Raw genomic sequence first — 23,534 nt, 5'->3', positions numbered from 1 at the left:
TTGTTGAATTCACACACATTAGATGATTGGGTAAGAAATTAAATTAATTTCATGAGCCTGTTCCATAAAGCACTTGTAAAACAGGAACATCTAACAGTTGTATATGTACCACTTTTTTACTTTCCTTGTCCTATTACCATAGGTAAGGAAAGTATTGCTTTCCGAAAAAAATTAAGGTACCCCAATTTCTAAATTTCTATACGTTTCAAGGTCCCCTGAGTCCAAAAAAGTGGTTTTTGGGTATTGGTCTGTATGTGTGTGTGTGTGTGTGTGTGTATGAGTGTATGTGCGTCTGTGTACACGATATCTCATCTCCCAATTAACGGAATGACTTGAAATTTGGAACTTAAGGTCCTTACGATATAAGTATCCGACACGAACAATTTCGATCTGATGCAATTCAAAATGGCGGCTAAAATGGCGAAAATGTTGTCAAAAACAGGGTTTTTAGCAATTTTCTCGAAAACGACTCCAACGATTTTGATCAAATTCATACCTAAAATAGTCACCGATAAGCTCTATCAACTGCCACAAGTCCCATATCTGTAAAAATTTCAGGAGCTACGTCCCATCAATGCAGATAGATTCCCAATTATCAGGCTTCAGATACAATTGAAACGAAAAAAATCAAGTGGATTAGATTGAGCATGAAAATCTCTACAATTAATGTTCAGTAACATTTTCACCTAAAATTGAAAATAAGCTTTAAATTCGAGAAAATGTGATTATTCAATTGCAAATTATTGTTGATTCTATTAAATCATTCACTATGAAGAGATAGCAGACCTCATGTGTGTCTCCAGCGTTATTGCCCTGTCACCAGCTGGCTCAAATCGTTGAATAGTAGACTTGAGATGCGCGGGAACACTAGCGTCAGGTGATCAATTTTCATAACGGCAAGGAAAGTTGTGTGAGTGCGCCACACCAGATTTTTATCGATAGTTTGAAAATAATTGTAGCCCACCTTTATGTGTTTACTTGAGGCTATGCAAAGGCTAAAAATAAACTTTCTACTGATGATATTTATCAAAGTTCTTATCATCAAGCTATCAAAATGAAAAAGTTTTCTCAGGAAAACATTTTTTCCGATCATTACATTTTGAGATATGAGCGCCTAAATTTCAAATGTTTCGGACATTGATGCCATTTTCAAGTGATAAAATGTCCGAAACATGTTGTGATTAAATATTTCTAAAAGGGTACTGAGATTTTTATTTCTCTTTATATTTATATTAAAAGTAGCCCTATACAGAAAAGAGATAGATAATCTATTATAGATTTATTTCTACATACGGTGCTAGAAAACATAGATAGTGCACTATTACATACTGTTATCAGCTATTCCCATGTTACATGATGACATAAATTCTCATAAAACATCTCTAGGGAAATAATACAGTACCATTAAATTGAAAACTTTTATTATCCTAATGTTTATAGTATAAAAATCAGTTCAGTCTTGCTTAGGTTTATTAGAATAACTAGTTAGCATACTAAACAATCTCTTCAAAGTCCAGTTGATGACTGTCAGTCCGCTGGCTATTAGTATGAGAGTTATGGCTAGGACGTCGAGGAGGTAGGCCTGGTACCACTTGAGCTTGATGACAGCAGGCCGCAGATGGTGCGCTCCCTTATGTCGTAGTACGTATTCCACCCACCAGACGGCAGTGGAGAGGGCGTCACTCTGCTTGTCTGTGCTTATGCGCGAGAGTCGCTGCATGTTGTCTTTGTAACTGCAATAGATGTCATTGAAAATATAATAATGCCTTTATTAACAAATAGACAAGATGGTAGGCCTACACATTAACTAGAGATCTAGAAATTCATAATACTAATAATATACTTTAAACGTGCAGAATGACAGCTATTTACGATAATTATTTGTAATAATGACAGTAGATAAGGATGGAAGCAATAATAATTGAAATGAATCATTCACTTCAAATTCTCTTTGAAACTGGAATAGAACATTAAAAGTTCAGTAATCAAAATTGATTAACTGCTATACAGTAGACATGGAATTCAAATTCAAATGTTTCTATTGCCGTGAACAAATACATGTTATTGACAAATTCATCAGATAACATTATACATACATTTCACATACTCAAAAGCAGAGAAATATGATCCCAGCAAACAGTTCCGGTACCTGATTTCTTCACATTCATATACAGTCATATTTTTAATTGACAATAATAAATAATAGACGACAAATATTAAAATGAAATTTCAGCTGCCAACATCTCCTCGATCGAATAGCCCAATCTTTGAATAGTTTAGAAATTGCGTACCGTACCTGAACCATCAAGGTCAAAGGAAAGGTCAAGTTGTAGGGTATTTTTACTTGGGAATAATATAAGGAGATGAATTAGTAAGGACATATAGAAGAAAATCGGTCAAAAAATGTAACTCACAGCAAGTGAGTAGGTATGTATTTCCTACTACATTATTCTGTGCTTACTTCAAGAAGTACGCTACAATATTAACCTTACTGTCCAGGGGTGCCCAGCCCCCCCAAGGCCAATGGCGCATGCCCCCCCCCAATTCAAGTGTCATGCCCCCCCCCCCCAATCCATGCGTAATGACCCCCCCAAAGTACCCCAACTCCCAACTCTTTAGTTTTTAACATTAGTCAGTGTATGACAATAAAATTCACATCTAGGCCAGTTTAAGGTGCTTACAGATATACGCGCCGCGAACATGAGCAATTCACTTTTAATCAGCTGATGCCAAGCTTTTTATATCTGTATTTTACCGTTTCTGTAAAAATACAGATATAATCAGCTGATTGAAAGTGAATTACTCATGTTCGCGGCGCGTATATCTGTACGCACCTTCACATTCTAATCTTCCAAAGGACATTATTTACCTTTGGTCTTGTGAGGAATTCTTTCTGTTTTCATAATATTGTAAAAATATATACCATCGTTTCTTATCTCTTTGAAATAGAAATAAAGTATTTTTTTGATATTATTTTTGAGACTAGCAGTGCACCCGTTTGTCAATGACGAGACATTCCGTGCAGAAAACATGAAATTTTCGACATGCTAGAAACGATTTTTGCTTTCACTACCCACTCTTCTTTCGAAACAAAAAAGTTTCCAGCATGTCGAAAATTTCATGTTTTCTGCTCGCTATGTCTCGACATTGACGAACATAAGCATTAATTGAAAAATAACTTTTGATCAGATAAACATTATCCGCAGACACCTTTTGTGATTATTTATAAAAAGTAAGTAATTACTTATAAAAAGTTGAATAATAATATCATTGATAATTCTTTATTGCAAAAGAATATTGCATAGCAATCTTGGTAAACATTCATACAAATTTGGAACGATTTTATTCATACAATATATAATGTCGGCAAGTTTAGGTATTCTAAATCCTATACTATTAAACGAGCAATTTCTGTTTAGATGTTTTGATGTTTAAATTTTTATATGTTTATATGTTTGTATTTCACCGGATCTCGAAAACGGCTCTAACGATTCTCACGAAATTCAGAACATAGTAGGTTTATAATATGAAAATTCGATTACACCAGGTCTCATCCCTAGGGGAAACTCGCTGAAGGACATTAAAAGAATTTATTCATTCTTGGAAAAACAGCTGATAATTTCGGCGTCTGTTGATGATGGAAGTGAGTGAGCGAGTGCGTTTGTGTGTGGGACTGAGACAAAATTATGACTCAGCTGTTGAACTTTAGTACATAATTCAATCAGGTACTTAGTTACAGTTGTACAAAAACCGGTTAAATTTTAATCCTGATTAATTCCAGTAGAACCAATCAGATAAGCTATCTTTTTGAGATGGTCTTCTGTGATTTGGTTCATGTGACATGAATCAGGATTAAAATTTAACATGCTTTTGTGAGAGAAATTTTTGCATTCCTCTGCGAATTAATCTCAATCCACTGTGATTAGATAGAACCTTTCTGTATGAACTATGAATATTTATTATAATTTCTTCTTTCGTAATAATTTGTATATGCTTTTGTAGGTACTCTAGAGCGGAGCTCGGTGCCCCAATATTTATCATGAATTGGAATAGGTTGTCACTTATGTTGTGTTGTTGGTAGTATTTACTTTTCAACATTTCAGGAGTAAATAACACAAGTCGAACAAAATGTATCTTTAAATGGTTTGGTTTTTGGAATAAAGATATCATCTGAACATGTACATTTTGTAAATTCTATCTATTAATACCAATTATCGGGGCACCGAGCTTTGCTCGTTATTTATTCATTGATAATCAGATTTATTTCATTGATAATCATTTCTTTAAAATGATTGGGGAAGTACTAACAGGCACAGCCCAAAACTGTTACTTACCCGAATTTTGATTTATTCACTACGAAAAATATGTGATTATCCTTTTCATGTCCTTCAGGGAGTTTTCTCAGGGATGAGACCTAGCGCAATCGAATTTTGATATCATAAACCTACTATATTCCGAATTTCGTGAAAATCGTTAGAGCCGTTTCCGAGATCCGTTGAACATAAATAACCAGATAGCCAGATATAGAAATAGGAAAATATAAACAGATATACATAAATTGCTCGCTATTATAATAGGATAACAACTTATAGTCTAGTCAAATGGTCGTTTTTCAGGAAACAGCCCCGAAATAATTTTTTTCGATGGTTCTATATATATTTTGGGGCGCTGAATTCTAATCTAAAATTTGCTGACACACCAGAAGGCGACTTCACCCCAAAATTTTGGATTTTTTCAAGTTTTCCATTTAATCTCAAGAACCTTGAATTTTTCGAGAAAAAGCATTCTCTATATGATATTAAAGATAATAAATTTCCAATGAATTGAGTGGTCGCGTAGGACTACTTTTTGGATTTTATATCTGAAGTGTTCCACAAGATACACAACTTTGAATGTGCGAGAAATTTGTGATATTTTCCCCATTCTCACAGTCTGGCATATGCAACGTTGCGTATCTTGTGGAACACTTCAGATGCAAAATCCAAAAAGTGGTCGAGGTTGCAGTGGCGGATCTAGAATTTTATTTTGGGGGGGGCTGAACAGGGGAAAATTTTGTGAAAGGGCTTACATTTAATGAAGTTAATTGTTGAAGTTTTATGGAGTAAAAACGTGTGTTTCACAGTAAAAGTTTTCAGGATGTTTTGTTTATTTATTTAATAATGAAATACATTAAAGTTAATAAAAGACAGATTAAAAATATGAAAAGGATTTATTTTTAAGTACATCGTACATTTAATATTTCGAAATAGTTCTACTGCCTGGAGATGAATAAATAATGATGGGGACACAGTTGGAACTTTTGTTTGGAGACTTGAAGTGATGGTCTGAGAATTAATACTGTCATTCATCGCTAGTCGCTTTACAGGAACTGTAAACGCCTTGTGTGCTTTTGAGCAAACTTTTCAATTACCTGTGAAAAGCATACGCCAGTTAATCACTCGATCAAGGACTGGATGAGCCAATGAATATACTTTACCAGCTTCAAACTAATTATATTTGTATAAAATTTACATTCTTACAAAAAAAATTTAGGCGTTTTGGGGGGGGGGCTTGAGCCCGAAAGCCCCCCCCCCCCCGTAGATCCGCCACTGCGAGGTTGTGATGAATTTTCTCCTCTTTTCACTCCCATGAAATATACTTCTGTTTTCAATACCGTTCAAAATTTACAGCCAATTGAATGATAATCTTTATTTTCTCATTTTTCTTGCGATTTTACTGTTATTAAAGAGTCTCTAAAATGAGTACAATGCATGATAGAAACTTGCGATTGGTCTTAAATGAGAGAAAATTTCATGCTCTATAAGCTGAGTTGCCCTGAATTGATCTTGCATTACTGTTTATATCGAAAAACTGTCCAGACTGTGAAAATGAGAAAGATATCGCATATTTCTTGCAACAGCAAGGAAACTCAAACACAGGACCATTAAAAATTAAAATGAAGCAAAGGAAATCAGAATAATAGTGGATGATGAAGTTATAATTTATTTTTGTCAAAGATTTACCTTCAAACTCATAGGCTTAAAATTACCAAAATTCCTGCATACAAAATATTATCAATTGTGCTTATGCTTTATATTGAGTTACACTTAGCAAAATATAACATTGTAAAGGTGGGAAAAATTAACTACATTGGGATATCTCTATTTAATACCTTGATTTTTTAATCATAATTCAAAATGTTGACATAAAATATACAAAAAATCATGCCCCCCCCCAAAAATGTTGTTGGCGCAAATTGCGCCATGCCCCCCCCCTTGTGGGCACCCCTGTTACTGTCTAAAATTTAGAGTTTGAACTTCTAAATTGCGAGTATGGAGTAAAACTTAATAAATTAAGTGGATTGGTTTTTAATAAAAATTCTATCAGTGGACGATGGGTATGCTTGTCTTGGAAATAATAAGATGAATAAATTCGCCAGAGGAAAGAGCAAAGAGAACATTATGTATTCAAAAATATAGATGATGATGATTAGTGTGGGGTCATATTTGACTTGAATTAGCATTCAGGAAAGCAGATAGATCTTTCCTGCTCCATTTAAACTATATTATTTGAGCATTAAAAAAATATATATATTTATGCAATTTTTTGAAGGCCAGGTGCAATAGATCAGCATTTTACTATTGAGAAGTTTCTAAGAAACTCAAAACTATAAAAATAAAGTTTTAAATAAATTAAAACTCTGTTGAATACTTTGTGTAAAATACTTTCTCACAATTCAAAAAATAGTGCTATTATCGAATCATTAAATAGATGTTAGAGTTATGTGAAAAAAGAAAAGTATAAATTTGGATAGGTACCTACCTTGTCTGTGTCAGTAAATCATGGATTGACTGATTGAGAATATCAAGAGTTAGGCTTTCAAACTCCACTACAATTCCAGCTCCTTCACTGGCTAATTTCCTAGCATTGAAATCTTGGTCTCCGAAAATGGGAATGCCGAGGACTGGAACCGCGTTATGGATTGCTTCCTGCATACTTTGAAGTCCCACCTGGCTCATGAAGAATCGTACTTTCGGATGTGCTAAAAAACAGAAACACAAGACATAATAAGTACCTACAACTAGGCTACATAAAACTAGCAATTTTTGAAGCATGTATGTATACAATTTGATGGGAAAAATCAATTTACCTAGGTACGTTGAGAAAAGTTATAAAAATACTGTAGGTATGTACGAATCTAATGGACCATCTTAATCTATAACTTTATTAGTTAATAGAAACAATATGAAAATTTGTAGTACCCTTTATTATTAAAAGCTTTAAAATATTTCAAGTAGCCCATACAAGTTAAGTGTTTTTATGGAATAGCTTTATTAGTGTATTCTATTTAATAAGAGAAGTGTGCTAGAAACGGGTCTGTAATTGATAATTTCTCACCTAGAATGTCTTGTTGAGGCAGCCATTTTGTTGTGAGAACATTGTTGGTTAGACCAGGAATCTTCTGATCAGATTCCCATTTCCAGATTACTCTAACTTGCGGGTACATAGAGAACGTTTGCACAAATATCGCTCTTTTCTCTTCAGAAACTGAAGTGCCCTGCATGTTGCTACCCAAACTGAAGATTATCACTCCTTCCTCAGCTTCATCCATCCACTTCTTGAAGTCCTGTTTGAAGAAGAACAGAAATAATTTGAAATTTTGTTTTGAAAATGAGCCACCAAAATAGTGATAGTGGAAAGTTTTATCTTTGCAAAATTTCGTTCATTTGGCTTTGTATTAGGGGTTCTATCCGTTGTATACATAAAAAATCAAAATACCCTTTCAACATTCATTTTTATTTTTACACAATATGATTAGAACTTTCAAGTCATTAGTATTATAGGATAGATTTTCTATTAATGACTATTGTTTTCTATCTATCAATTCTCTATCAATGCTTGTAAGGGCAGTTCAGTTGTGATTTTAAACTGTAATACTAAGATTGAATAGTTGATAATACAGAACAGCAATTGAATAATTGCAATTCTATTCTTTTATCCGTTTCCTAAGATAAGTGTTTCGAATGATTAGAAAAAAACAATTTACTGATTGAATTTTTCCGTTTTTGTAGAATACATTATACTTTATGTAGGCCTACTTCACATTTTTGAATAATTATACACAAACCATCAGATGAGAAAAATAGGATTCCTGGACATCTCTTTTTGTTATATTTGAAAAGCAGTTCAATACCAAGTAATTACGGTCTTGTAAGGTAGAAGGTATAATTAATATACCCATCCACGTGAAAGATGGTTCAAATACTGCTGAAACGTAGTTTTCCATTCCTTCATCAAACTCCCATCACCATACACTACATATGCCTGACAACATCCTAACACACAAGCCTAGTGGATTAATTCCCTATTGCCTAGTAGCTCAATCAGAGGAGAACTATTAAATTACTCCCATTTAGATGAATAATTGGAAAACTTAATAAACAATATAAAAATCTTGAAGTACCCTTTATTTTTTAAAAACTTTAAAATAGTTTAACAATTAGGTGTGATCACCGAAACTAGTTGTTGAACTATTTTAAAGTTTTTAAAAAATAAAGGGTCCTTCAATTATTTTTAATTATTTAAAAAGTAGCCCATGTAAATGAAGTGTTTTTGGAAAACCTTATTTGAATTATCTCTGACTCATTAAAACTCACCTCAGGAATCGGTTTGTTGTCAGTCAAATGCAGCGCCCCCACAGGAATCACATGAGGTTGCAAAGGCTTAGGATAAGTTGTTGACAGATCATTGCTATACAACACCAAACTGATGTTCGATTGCAGCGCCTCAATTGAAGGCGTCTGCTCACCGAAATACTTCTTCATTATCAAACTCTGGTTGTCGTTTATGTAGAAAAATTGCAGATAAAGTAGGTACAGATACAAGTAGGTGTTCCACAATCTTTGAACCAGGTTGAGGTTGTCGTTTAGTGGGGATATGTGTAGAGGCATGTAGGACGGGTTGATGGTGTTTCCCAACATGAAGTCGGTGTAAACATGGGATGGCATTGAGAGTACAGCAACCACTGGAGGGTTGTTGAATAGATGCACAAACCCCAGGGTGCAAGGGTATAAGGGTTCGTAGAGTATAAGGTCGTATTCACTGTTGTTGTTGTTATTGGATCTGAAAAATAGAAGAAATTAATATTTCAAGTTTCGAACATTTTATAACATTGGGTACATTTTGTGAGTATTCATAGATAAATCAGTATCCTATCTTGGTAATGAGTGATTTATTTTTAAAATTATGACAATTTCAATTTCCAAGAGTGGAAAATTGCGTATGGAGTTACATTTTAATGATAAAGAGTACATTATCTTTAATGTACTCGTACATTGTAGCACCTATTCGAAAAGTTTATAACTAAGTGCGATTTTTGAAAAAATGTAACCGTACCGTATTATAGGAGTTGAATAGCTGATGAAAAACTCATTGGAGGAAAATCACTTTTTATCGTTTATTTTAATGAAAATAATAATATTTGTGATGTTAACCTATGTTATTTCCAAGTACCTCTCTTGATACTAAACATCCTTAATCTTGTGCTCAGATTATTATACTTGAAAAAATATTATTTTGTTTGTTACATTGTACTTTCTGTGCCTCTCTTCTACAGGGGTTGGTGAAAATTATGGAAACAGCTTAATACTTAATTTACAAGGATTATTCAACAATAGATTTCATTGGGGATCCTATTCGGATTGAGGAAACTATTTTTCTGTCGCTTCAAAATTTTTGTCCACATATTTTATCCGCCGTATTAAATCCAACTTCATTTTTTTAATGGGAAGGTGGTCATGTGGTACATGATTTTGGTACATAATTTCAAGAGATAATGTATGACGAGATCCGCACATCAATATCTCAAACCGTTTCAAAGATAATCACTTTAAATATACTAATCAATCATACTAAAATAGAATAAATTACTGTAATGAGTTCACCAAAATTCTAAAATGAATCAGAACTATTATATTTCTCAAATCTCAATTCGAATAGGATCTCTAATGAAACCTACTGTCAAATTATTCTCAAAAAAGAAATATTAAGCCGTCTCCATAATTTTCACCAACTATGTATACTTTTGTACTATGCAAATCCTATAACTTTTGAATAACTCTTGAAAGATTTGTCATTTTCAACTCAATATTTCAATTCAACAGTAATAGGATTACTAAAAAGCTCCTAAAATTTGTTATATCTGATTAACTCACCTAATTAGTTGTTGAACCTCATTAGATCCAAGTACCAATTCACAGAAATGATTGACTCCTGAGGAGCATTGTGACAGCCATTCGTAGGCACTGCGTCTGGCTTGCAATGAAAATCCTATTTCTTTCTGGCGCATTTTCCACTGTCCATAAAAGTGTCCCACATCTATCTCTTGGTGATTTTCAATGGGATACTGGAAAATTAAAACAAGGAACTTGACTACTAGAACACTGAAATTTATACTAAATACTTATTTAATACTTGAAACTTGAATGATTTTATCAATAATTCTAAACTCAAATTATACTGTACTTGAATACTTAAATAGCATGCCTTATTAAATATTGTGAATAGCGGTACGGTAGCTATTCAAAAAATCCAAAATCATAAAAAATATGTAGTAAGTTTAAATAAAATACCGTGCAGAGACAATCTATTAAGTTACACCATTCACGTTTATTACTAATTTGATTCAATAGTTCAGCATAACTATCACACAAATTTATTGGTCCAATCTGATCAACAAAATTTATATTTTTGGTCTTTAAGACAAATGATTAGGCTGGTAGTGGTAGAGAGGACATGCAAGTCCTAACTTCGTCTAATAAAGAATTCTATCATTTCATTCCATTAGGCGTTGAGATACAGCTTTTTAAAAAATTTAAAGGTGAAAAATTGCTTCCCGGTGGTACGGAAATCACCTAAAGCTGTTGGTCTCTCATCACCATCCTTCCCATCACCCACGCATCAACCTCAGAGAAAATCATAGAAAAAAAATGTTTGGTCTTCTCTTCTTTCTTCCGTATCACTTTATCATCGTGATTCTTCATTATTTTTGTTGAATTATTGATTCACGACAGAACTAGATTCAATAATGATGTTTTCAGGTTCATTCGATCTTAGGTAGGGTCTTTAATAATTAATCTAGAAATAATGTAGGTATTTTGGTATATATAGTCTACACTATACTATTCGCTGACTTAATGTCTAGTAAATTGAACTCTCAGTTATTTTTTCAAACTTACTTCATTTGGGTTGGTGGTGATAACTGTGAGATTGTGTCCCCTGGAAGCCAACGCTTTGCTAAGTGCCAGCATGGGCTGCTGGTGGCTGTATGAGGGAGTCGGGAAAAGAGCGAAAATCCGTGCATTCTCCACTCTCGGACAAATACTTGATCCAATAACTATTATCGTCCAAAGCAGAAGAGAAGTGTCAGCCTGTAATATGAAGTAGTATGAATCTATAGTATAATAAAGGAAAGAGTTGGCTTATACACGTAAGGGATAGGAAATACACGAAGGGCGCATCATCACTCATGAACTACCTACTGAGCTGATAACCTTGGAATTTTTCATATTGATTCTTAATTTACCGAGAATGGTTATAGACCTATTTTGAATTCTACAAGATCTCAGTAGTTCAAGTTTTCAGTTTGTAACGTTTCTAATAAGATCCTTGCGGAGCTCGGGTTTCCTGATAGTGGAGAATAAAACTAATTATTATTATCATTAGAATCATTTAGCCCACTACTATAGAGTTAATTTATATTCAATTTGTGCATTTCCTCAACTTGATAGACACTAATATACAAACTTCCAAATTGTATTATTTCTATGAAACCTGTTGTTATTAGAAAACCAGACAGATTTAAACACGCATGCATAGTAGAAATTTGATTTTAAAATTCGATAGAATTCCAAATTCACACGGGTTACATATTTTTCATATACATAATTATTCATATTAAGTTAAGTAAAATAGAAAAAAACAGGCGCTAGCCCAAAACTTCATTTCTTTCTAAATTTAGTTTCATGAGTATCATGACAGAAATAATAATATAAGATATTTATAAATAAAGGCACAGACATGATATCGTGAATAAATATGCAAATACACATCAAGTAAACTCACATAATAGTTTCTTAATATATTCATTATATTTATATAGAAAATAGCAAGTAATATTGACAAAAAGTACTTTGCTAATATGCTATACATAATATTTGAAATTTCACATACCATTGGAAATTTTAAACTGTGTAACTGTGCTTCCACAACTATTGAATAATATAAAATTAAATTATTTCACTCATTAAACTATTGTATCAATAGGCGTATCAGTCTTATTACGTTGAGAACTTTAAACTGACACTATAAAAGTACGGTACATGATTCTTGTTAAAGGACAGAATCTAAGTGGAATGAATCAAGTTTGTCACTGACATAATTGTGACTGTTGTCTCATTTATAAGTTCTGATTGCAGTATGAATCGGGTAAAAGTTTTATTATGATTGCGGAGCTTACAGAAGTGGGCCAGATAAAATCATTTGAACAGAATAGGCCTGTACAAAATGCAGGTTTCAATTTTCTGGGTCAAATAAATAATGTAATTGCCCAATGTTGTGGAGACAATCGTTTCTCAATTCAGATAAAATTGGTATTTTATTTAAAAGATATTAGGAGTAATTGTTTATATTTATATGTATGGAGTCAAGTAAAACTTGAAAGTGGTAGCTTGGTGAAAATCATCTTTTTAGTTCAGTATGGATCAAAAAGTTTACGTCTTCAATGTTTCTACTACTCTATTCCATAATTACTTACTGTACCGGTACAAATGAATAGTTTTTATTAAGGCATATGAATAAACTCTTTCTTAAATACCATTATTATACAGTACAACTTTCTTTAATATTTGATTCAATCGTTACTCTTTATTACATACCTTTTTCACATACTAAAACATAAATTTTTGAATAATATACTAAATGGAAGTTACTCCAAATATCATTTGTCTGTTCCACCAATATACTGAGAACTGAAACCATTAAACCATAATTATAAAGTATTTTTTGTACTCAACAATACTGATGATAAAACAATAAAGATAACAATCAAGATTAGGAACATGTTCCATGAAAATTAAAATTTAGAAGCTTTGTTTGAGAAAAGATACAGCTTGCATCATATTATTATGAGCGTACATAATAGAGCCACTACATAGGTATCTTATAAAAATACGAGTACCGTACCTACCTTTCTCTACTTTGGCTAGAGAGTGTGCATGTGTGCAGTTAACAGTTCCAGGCTTACGAGACTTTCGTGTTTTTAATATTGAATTATTGTAGAAGTTATGCATTCCAATATTTTTTCTTTTCAATGTATACTGAATAACCAAGTTCTCCCCTCTTGAAATACCTTGACTTTCCCAATCAGTAAATTAATTTTTCCATCATCATTCTGACATAAACAATGTTGTTTGCTTCTTCAAATGTTTGTTACAATTTTTTCACTTTTGGCTTTCAGTAAACGTCTCTCACATCAATTCAGCATAGACAAACAAGTTTCTCACTTTTTTATATGCTTTCCACTTTTTAAATTTCTTGTGACAAGCCACAGACAAATAGAAGACAACCGCGCACGCGTGTAGACAGACCCCCCTCCAACCTATTATTTAAACTGTCAGCATTCCTCATAAGCAACATCAATGCTTCCCATTCGACCAATGCTGACAGAATACAGTCTGGACACCCCGCGGAGCAGTGCTGTTCACTTTTTCACTTTTTGCAAGTATTTCTGTGCTATTTCACTCGTGATGAATGCATGTTAACTATTAACTAACGACCAGCACTTCTGAATTTGTTTTCTGGGATGCGTCAACCCCCATCATGGCTTGTTACCCCCCACTGGGCATCCGCTCCTCGAAATCAACTAACGTCCATGTCTGAACTTTGTGATTCTGCTCAATTTCATTATCACATTCTTGCAACGGAGTTTACAGTAAACTGTCTGAGAATTTTGAGAGGTATACAAGAGTGTAATATTGGATATAATGCTTATTTAATATTGTTTGTTAAGTTATAGGATTAAATAGACTACTGATTTGATACTGAACTAGGACTGTAATATTGGATTTAATACTTATTCAATATTGATTATTACTGCATTACATAGAATACTGAATTGATACCTACAAGATTTTCTAGAGATAGGCTACCTAAGCAGATATTTTTAATTGATAAATAATTGATAGGTACCGGTACCACAGTAGTATATTAAATTGTTGAGTATTCACAGAAAATGAAACACCGCACTGTAGTTTACTGAAAATTCTATGCAGTTATAACAGTCTAATTTATTTTTTTGGTACTTTATCCATTTATTTAGTCTAGCTACCGTGATTATTTGAGACGAGTATCTATTAAATCTGTAGATACATTCCTGATGGTCCCTCTATTTTAGATCATAGGAACTTGAGAGTTAAATAGAAGTTTTTCAAGATCTTTCCAAGTCGACCGTGAACATTACAATTTGAAAATCTTGACAAAGCATTGCATTTCGACATGAATCGAAAAATTGGCGAATCAAAACATATAGCTATATAGGTCACGAATTATACTAGTAGTTCTGTGAACAGTAGACCTCGCGCAGTTATAATGACGTCCCAAACCATAAGCACATCCACACTGATACACTAACTATTTATTTGATCAGATCATGCTTACACAAGATTTAATTATCATATAACGCTTTCTGGAATTTAGCGCGAGAAAACCAGAAGACATCTAGGCGCCCAGACGAGCTGTTATAAGTTCTTTGCATCCTATTTAATAGTGCATAAAAATTGCATTCAATGAGGCATGCAATTTATAGTCTACACAGCTGCTAATTATTTACCATGTTACATTGAGATATTGAATTGCATGCGTCATGGCATGCAATTTATAGTCAACTCGACAGCTGATTTATGATTAATAATTCTATAGTCTGATTTTCACTCTAATATTGACGTATGAAGGAGGCTCCTTTTTCTTTTTATATTATCCTTGAAATGCAAAATTTCCAAAAACCTCGTATATACGTCGACGCGCAATTTAAAAAGGAACATACCTGTCAAATTTCATGAAAATATATTACCGCGTTTTGCCGTAAATGCGCAACATATAAACATTTAAACATTAAGAGAAATGCCAAACCGTCGACTTGAATCTTAGACCTCACTTTGCACGGTCAAATATACAATTATGTGTATTTACTAAGTCTACTTACACATTTTACAAATTATATTGCTTGAATCACAAATTAAGTAAACGTAAATAGTACATAGTATTTTCGAGAAACATGTTGTGTCCATAAAAAGACACATGTCTTTTTAATGTAATTCATGAGAATATATCATAGGTAATATACAGCAGCTTCCAGTGATAATGATTGCTACAGAAGTTTCTTGATGGAGTTGCTGGGGATTTTTTTGTGGGGTTGTTATATATATTCCAAATTAATAAAATATCTCGAATTCCTGTTGACAAAAGAGCCGAAAGGAATGCTATGGTATATTTATAGAAATCTCTCAATTTCCTCTCTGAAAATATTTGCAAATTCAGTTCAGAAGGTTTAGAAAAAGAAATGAACAATTTCCCAAAAAGTATGCTACGGTACATTTTATAAATTGCTCATAAAATATCAATTTTCTCTGTAAAATACTTAATTCAAAATTTTATTGAATGTGTGTCTCTTACCAGCATTTCATAGGGAAGATGTAGTCTTGCGGAAATAAGTAAGAACCTCATTCAGCAAAGTTGTTGCAAAGAGTGCTGATTCAGTTTGGCTTCGTTTGAGATACTTGTCTATTATGTAAAAATACTGGATAGGTGTGGGGAATATACACTTTCTTAGTGACAAAGGAGTGCAAAATAAAAGAGAGAGAAAATAAAAGAGAGGGAAGAGAGTTTTAGATAAAACAAACACCTATTTATGTGTAGTTACTGGAAAAATGAGTAGAATAAAGAATTATGATAGATGGAGAGGGATAATTTGTAGGGCAAGAAAAGAGTAGATAGTAGATAATTAAACATGGAGAAAGAGTAAAATATTACATGAATGAACTATGAAAGAGTGAGTAGAATAAAAGCTTAGAGAAAGCGAAAAGAGGTATGAATTACACATTACAGAGTGGTAGATGATAGCGATAGAATGAAAGGAGAAGAGAGTAAAAAGTGTTTGTGGTAAACTACTTGTGCAATAAAATGGCCTAAATTAAATCAGGGGAATTTTTAATCTTCATTGATATCTGAGATGAAAATTTCAAAACAAATTTAAATAACCTTGAAAAATATAAGGTAATCAGGAAATTTTAAAAACGAGACTATAAAAATGAGGCGCCCTAATTTCTGTTCTATTTCTAACACATATTATGAAGCTTTTTATCACCAACTATAAAATAGTTACTGGTCTCATTTGATGATGAATAAACAGGTTATTAAGTAATATTATGGTTAAGCTTCAGGAAGGTGTCTTGTCAAAAGACTTGATATCTCATTACACACTGCTTATTATTATTATTTATTGACCTAGTCAAAACAAAACTGGGCTACAATGCAGTTTTGAATAGTATTTGTTTTATTACAGACGAATATAATATATGTATGCTCCATTATAATGGAATAATTGAGTTAGTTAGCATGAAGTAGTTTAAATCCAACATTTTCATCTCTTGGAATAATTGGGATTTACGCCTCTAAGGTTATAGCTAGGTACAAAGTTTATGTATTGGATGAAATGTAATTATTCAACGATCGTCATTACTAGAGGCTACAGTGAGTAGGCTGAAAAATGTATATTTACAAGTTTCCATAAATAGTGTATCACTCATAAAATATATTCTACAGTGACACTCACTTTCCTTTATAGGGTTACTAAAATTATTAAAACACAATAAAAGATATGATTTATTATCCTCTTTTTTTTCATTAAACTATTTTTAACTTATTACATACATTTTCAAGTGTAAATTACGTGATAAATAAATACAGTGATGTACACTGTTAAATGGCTCTAATGAGTTGAAACTATTTGTGATTTGTTGAAATAAAAAAGGTACGGTACTTGATAAATTTTGTTGTATTTCTACAGTAACATCATAAATAAGAATGATTCATCAACTCCAAGTGAATAATTTATTGAGAAAGTAGGGGGAACCCTAACTTAAAAATTCCTTGAACATCAATTCTTGAAAAAGTTAAATATACCATGTAATCTCCTTGAATTTAAATTCTATATCGGTTTGAAGTGCTATATATGGTGAACAATAAAAATACGGTAATATAATTGGAAATGATAAGATATTGAACCAATTATTTTTTCAACTGTTAAAATTTTTGAAAAGTCAAATAATCTTTGTTGTAATTTTGAGACTGTGTATCTTTGTAAATATTAAAAAAAAAACACTTAATTTTTATGATGAAATGAGAATGTATTTCACTCCTGAGAAGGAGGGAGCTTCAGCCTCAGCCTGAAATAATCTCTTCCAACAAGAATAATTTTTCAAATATTCGATTGAGAGGGAAGAGTTACTGAAAAAAGACTCCCTCACCCGACAGCATTCTTGAAAAAGCGAACTCCTTGAGCTTTGAAAAAGCGTGTTATAATCTCCCCAATATGAAGGCATGTTGATAGATTGAAATGTATGTGTGACTTGACAAGATCGATTCTGCACCAATAGGCGTGAGGATTGATCGATTTATTAAATAGATAAATTATTGATCAAGGCCGTTGAGCCAGCCGTAGTGTGAACAATTTATTTTAAATGCAAGTCACTCGCTTCTAATACTAAAACTCAACTTAATTAGATTGTGCATTCGGTATTCAGAGCTGTCACAGTTATTCGATCGACATTATCTGCACTTTTCAATCGCTATCATTTGAAGCATCAAGCATTTAGCCTACAGTTTTGAGAGCAGTTGAAGTAACAGAGAAATAGCCTAGTTGTGTTGGATTTGCATTTATTGAGATATTGAAAACTTCAAATTAAATCATTATTTTGAATAAAATAATCGTTAAACGAATTTTCAAATTATTTTTCAAAATTACAATTACATTACAATTATTTTGTATTTTCTAATTATTTCTTATTTCCATCATTATATTCTGGATGAAACATTATACTATATCTATTGACCTATATCAATAAATTATTATTATTGATGGATGATTCATTTAGACTTTATCTATAGGTCTATATCTATCATTATTCATTATGGGTAAATCATAAGACTGGAGAGTGTAATCTTTTAAAACCTGGATGCGGTCTAAAAATAAATTTTGGTTTACTAAGGTACCGTACATTTCTTAATTTAAAACATATTCTATCAATATTTCTATTAATATTCTACAAACTGTTAAATCAATATCATGTCACTATAATAATTATTTGACTACTGTTCTTTCGATTCATGATGATTGTGTATCATGTACAAAAATTATTCCAAGAGAGATTGCTGATGAACTGGGATGAGTTCATTCATTGAGTAACTTACTATTCATCTTGTAATGGAATACTTCTATTTTTTACCACCCATACATTGCTATTGGTTCAAAAGTATCTGTTTCGTAGAATGTAATAGAAATTCTCAATCAACCTTTTAAAATGTTTCATTCATTCACGATTCACCACAAAATGTGTTTGGACTATCTATTTATTATGATAAAATGAAATAAGATAGCTTTTATTTCATTCTATCAATTGTAGTAGCCCTATATAAAGGAAAAGTGCATATTAGAAGTGTTTGTTTATTACCAAAATTAGAAAAATTGTTAATAAAATAGATGTTTTTAGTTTTTATCAATAATTTAAATTTGAATTTCACCGCTCACTCACTGCACGCTTCACAAACTTGAATTCAAGTAAAACCTCATTCTACAATAAGTTATTTATTCTAATTTATTTTTCTATTTAAAGCATTATTTTTTCCTCAGTAATTTGTCTTATCATCTGTATAAATATTACTAATCTCCATGCACTAAGTGTAAATAAATGAAGGAATCCAAAGATACATTTAACCAACTCAAATGACATTTGACAGAGAATGTGGTTATTGCCAATAATTCAAAGCTCTCAGTCCGACATTTACCATTTGCAGAGTATAAATGTTACTCTAATCGTATTTATTGCAATGGCTGCCACACTTTACAAACAAGTAAATTGGATTAACTCTTTCTGCTCTAAAAAAGTTGTTTCCATTTATCACTAGGAAATATCATTGATCTCATTTGCATAATATGATGAAAGGTAGTTCAGATAAGAGGATAAAAACATAATTTGAACTGGATAATCTGACAATCTTGAGCCAATAAATGTGGGACAGTGTTTTTAAAAAATACAAGTTACCGGTATTCATTCCATTTTTTCAATTTCTGTATATTTATTTTTTCTGAATAGGTCTGCTCCTTACAGTTTCAATGCTTCAAGTAGTTTGAGATGGTAAGTAAGTTTATATTGTGAAAAAACTGATAGCTCACAACGTTCAAAAAAGTTATAATAAACAAGATAAAGTATAAGACTAAGGTTTTAAATGTGAAGATTACTACACCTTCTATTTCATGCTTCAAGTGACTTGAGGTAGAAAGTTTAAAGTGTGAGAAAGTTGAAGAAGAGCTGTCACAAGATTTTTGAATCTATAATAAATTTAATAAAAACGTTATAAATATTGTGTTTTTTAGTTGAAGACACCCATATCCTGGAAACTTGTTATTTTTGGTGTTTGCCTACTGCCTACACCATCATGATTCGCATGATGGTGAGACGGGTGCGGAAGTCGCCGTCATGCGAATCTATGAATGGTGTGCACGCTTAAATTGGAGGTTCTCATATAATGAAGTTCTCATTGGAGGTTAATCATTATATAAGGAATAATAATCTCAACTCTCAAGTTCATAATGAATATCAACAACAAATTGGGCTTTGGAATTTTTCTTGATATTTTAATCCCATATAAAACTTGATTATTTTTTTCAGACTCTCTATGAAATCTCTATGTTGTGCAGTCACACAATCGTCAGGCAAGTTTCGATTGATCCGTATTTTTTTATTAAAATAAGTAATTGCGTTTATAATCCCAAGCTGGTAAAGGCTATACTATACTAATCTTCAATAAACCAGTGACATTCATCATCATTATATTCTCAAATACGATACGATTTCCCATTCATTAGACATTGGAAAATTAATTGTGTTTCATAAACTAGGAGCTTTCAAGTTATTTTGTCAATAGACCAATTCATTCTATAAATTAATAGCAAATATCTGAAAGAATACTATTGACTGTACCGTACATACTCGTATTAACTAGTTACTAAAAAAATACAGAAACGTTGCATCTGAAAATTTTCCAAGACAATAAGAATAAAAATGTGAGAGCACGAGAAGAAAACAAAATCTTTTCCTTTTAGTGAGTCTCTACCAACATGGGTACTAGAGGAACTCGATAGATCTGAGAACGATAAGATTGGAGATTGGAAAGTTGTATGTGTATAACAGAACAGGGAATAAAGAAAAGCAATATAAGAAGTGATCTGATGAATGACCTGTACAAGTAACGGACATCTATCATGTGGAGGGACAATTTGTTCTTAAAAAACGAAATACACCGGAGGGAACACTGAGCTCTTTTCTTATCGGTTCTTCTTCTTCTTCCCCCCTCCATCTTCTTCTTCTTCTTTTGTGTCATCTGTCATTCTTCTTCTCCTCATTCTCCTCCTGTACCTCCCCATCATCCTCCACCTTTTCCAACTCTTATTCCTCCCTCTCCTTCGTGTTCTTCTTCTTTTTTATTTTTTCTCTCTTTCACATTTTCCTTCTTCTCCTGCTTCACTTTTCCTTCTCCGTCTCCGTAGGGTTGTGCGGTAGAGAGGACCAGGAGTCCTAACTCCACCCTAATAAAGGCAATTAATCAATCAATCAATCAATCTCCTTATCATTTTTCTCTTCCTTCTCCTTCCCCTTCACCTTTTCCTTCACCTTATCCTTCTCCAGCTTCTCCTTTTCCTTCTCCATCTACTTCATCTTCTCCTTCTCATTTTCCTCCACCTTCTCCTTCACCACTTCTCTCTCTTTTTCCTTCTTATTCTCCTTCTCCGTCCCATCCTCCACCTCTTCTTTTCCACCTTTTTCTTCTACTCCTCCTCCTCTTCCAAGAATATAAATTATTCTTCATCATTTGATTCTTCTTCTCCTTTTTATTTTCTCCTTGTTCCTCCACCTTTTCTTTTTCTTCATATTCTCCTTCTCCTTCATCTTCTTGTTCTCTCCTTCCCATCTGCTTCCTCTCCTTCATCCTCCTTCTTCCCCTTCTCCTTCTCCTCTTCCTCCTCCTCTCAAGAATCTTCTTCTTCTTCGTCGTCGTCTTCTTCTTTTTCTTCTTCTTTTTCTTCTTCTTCATCTTTCCTCCTCCTTCCTCTTACCTTTTACTCGCTTACCTTTGCTTCCGACTTCCTGGAAGTCAGAGAATGGAGTGATATGTCTCTCTCTGCCAGTGATGGATGTACTCCGGACTGCAGGGATGGCTGATGAACGAGATCGAATAACCAGACAGGAAAGCATGAGCCGCTTGGCTGGAGAGCCAACAACTGTCTGCACAAATTTCTCTAACGCTCGATTTATTTTATTGGAACAGCTGATCGATAACGATAATCATCTTCCAACAGTTCTTCAATCCTCGAGTAATAGATCTGACTTTACCGTAATTAGTATTGTCATCTAGATGTGGTTTCTTCTTTGATCTATCAGTACCGTACTTGAGACTTTACTTTATTAATTGCTATAGTGAACTTGGAAGAAAATTATTTATAGGTATAATCTTCTCAATAAATAACCAACTTCATGTACAATTCTATCCTATTCTTAAAATTTTAGGCTATTGATTGTAAAATTCATAAATAAATTGAATTGTTTCAATTCATAAATGAATTCTATCTTATTCTTAAAATTGTAGGCTATTGATTGTAAAATTGTCCATTCGAATTGCAAAGCTCACATTATTTTTTATGATTATTTATCGCATTATTTTTTACCACAATAAAACTTACTTTTGGATCATTCATTAAATCAAGTAATTTTAATTCTAAGGGTTAATGGGATTGATTTGGATACGCATATTGAATAATTAAAATTTATCTGAAAATATTAGCGAATAGAATTAGAAGACTGCTGTAATTATACTTTTTAAAGTTTTCCTCAGATCGATAAGCTTTTTTTACTTTGTGAAGAAATCAATAATCGTTTTAAATTGATAACATTCAATCAAATTCATGAGTTCAGATTTATTCAAATACATATCCAAATACCAATATTGTCAACAAACTATATATCCTCTTGTGAGAAAATCTAGTAATAGTGGAACGATTAAGCTCTTTATTCACATAGTTTCAAATATCGTTTCTTTATAATTTGAAAACAATAAATTAAAACATATAGGTAGGTACCGTAACTGTTAAATCTCATATCATATATACATTATATATTGAACTAAAATGGATTCAATAACAAAATTCAATTTAGAAGTCTCTTTGATAAAATTGTCTACTTTTCTCAAGATACCGTAGCATATGAGAAGCAAACCAGTTTCTTTTTCACTCGGGTCAGCCTTTAGCCAATAAAATATTGAATATTCTAAAACAGAAGCTCGTTGTAATTTATTTATTAATAAGTATTTCCAATTCATTACTTTCCTAATTCATTTACCAATATAAAAACTACTGTACATACAAAATAATCTCGATAAGAGTACTCTATACTTCTTACTCATTAATTAAACCTATTACCACAGAGTAAAGATACCGTTTACCTACTTGTAGTAATAATTTGTCTTTTCTATCAATAAGTACGGTAAGCCTGCTAACTGATTCTAGACTTTTAAAAAATAATATAGTATTATGTTTACTTACATCAAGTCCTGACATTTCGCACCAAGTGATTGGATAGCTGCTGTATTGGAACTGAAGTCACGTTTGCAGGGAATCTGTGGTCGGATGAATTCGCGACTGACTACTGGTCAAGGTTAGTATAATTGCTGGCCAATAATCATTATATCAGTGGGACTGGGACTGGGACACCTCGATTCATCAAGGCATTCCACTAATATTCAGCACTGCTCAAACATTGAGCAATATTGCTAATTGTATCTACTCTTCGAAATCGAATACTTTTAGTTCGATCAAATAATTGTTTTTCGATAAAGTTTCGGTAATCATGGAAAAGAAATGCGACACACTTATTATAACTAGTAGACAACACAATTCTAACAAGAATATTATTATAGCATCTTACATCTTATTTTTATCATATTAGTAGCCTACTTTCATTTTGCATTTGGAGGAATTCATGTTATTAGAAGAGAATCTCTTCATATCTATTCCAAATCAACATTGGTAAATTTGTACGTAGATTTCCTGTAGGTATACCGTATAATATGATTCATGACTATTAGTAGACGGATCTGAGCTTATAACATGGTATAATAGAGTTGAGTTATTATTAGACCAGCTGCTCATTACTATTTCAATATTATCC

The 23,534-nt window shown here is 32.5% G+C and overlaps 1 protein-coding gene across 3 annotated transcripts; it reads right to left on the bottom strand.

Annotated features, from left to right (window-relative positions):
* Positions 1-1,404: 1,404 nt before the first annotated feature.
* On the bottom strand, positions 1,405-22,995 carry LOC111057825 (UDP-glucosyltransferase 2). 3 transcript variants are annotated; one of them, XM_022345295.2, is made up of 7 exons: positions 22,910-22,995; positions 11,217-11,408; positions 10,194-10,384; positions 8,637-9,102; positions 7,378-7,606; positions 6,802-7,021; positions 1,405-1,733 (listed from the first exon to the last, which is right to left on the bottom strand). In XM_022345295.2, exons 1-7 carry the CDS (start codon positions 22,922-22,924, stop codon positions 1,454-1,456), a joined length of 1,593 nt encoding a protein of 530 aa, XP_022200987.2. In that variant the 5' UTR covers positions 22,925-22,995; the 3' UTR covers positions 1,405-1,453. The 3 variants fall into 3 exon arrangements, with proteins under 3 accessions (XP_022200987.2, XP_022200986.2, XP_039293012.1); XM_022345294.2 differs by lacking the exon at positions 22,910-22,995 and adding an exon at positions 15,709-15,916; XM_039437078.1 differs by lacking the exon at positions 22,910-22,995 and adding an exon at positions 12,211-12,429.
* Positions 22,996-23,534: the final 539 nt, after the last annotated feature.

Source organism: Nilaparvata lugens, chromosome 10 (genome assembly GCF_014356525.2).
Source record: "Nilaparvata lugens isolate BPH chromosome 10, ASM1435652v1, whole genome shotgun sequence".
Classification (NCBI taxonomy): domain Eukaryota; kingdom Metazoa; phylum Arthropoda; class Insecta; order Hemiptera; family Delphacidae; genus Nilaparvata; species Nilaparvata lugens.
This window is presented reverse-complemented; position numbering and strand designations above follow the sequence as displayed.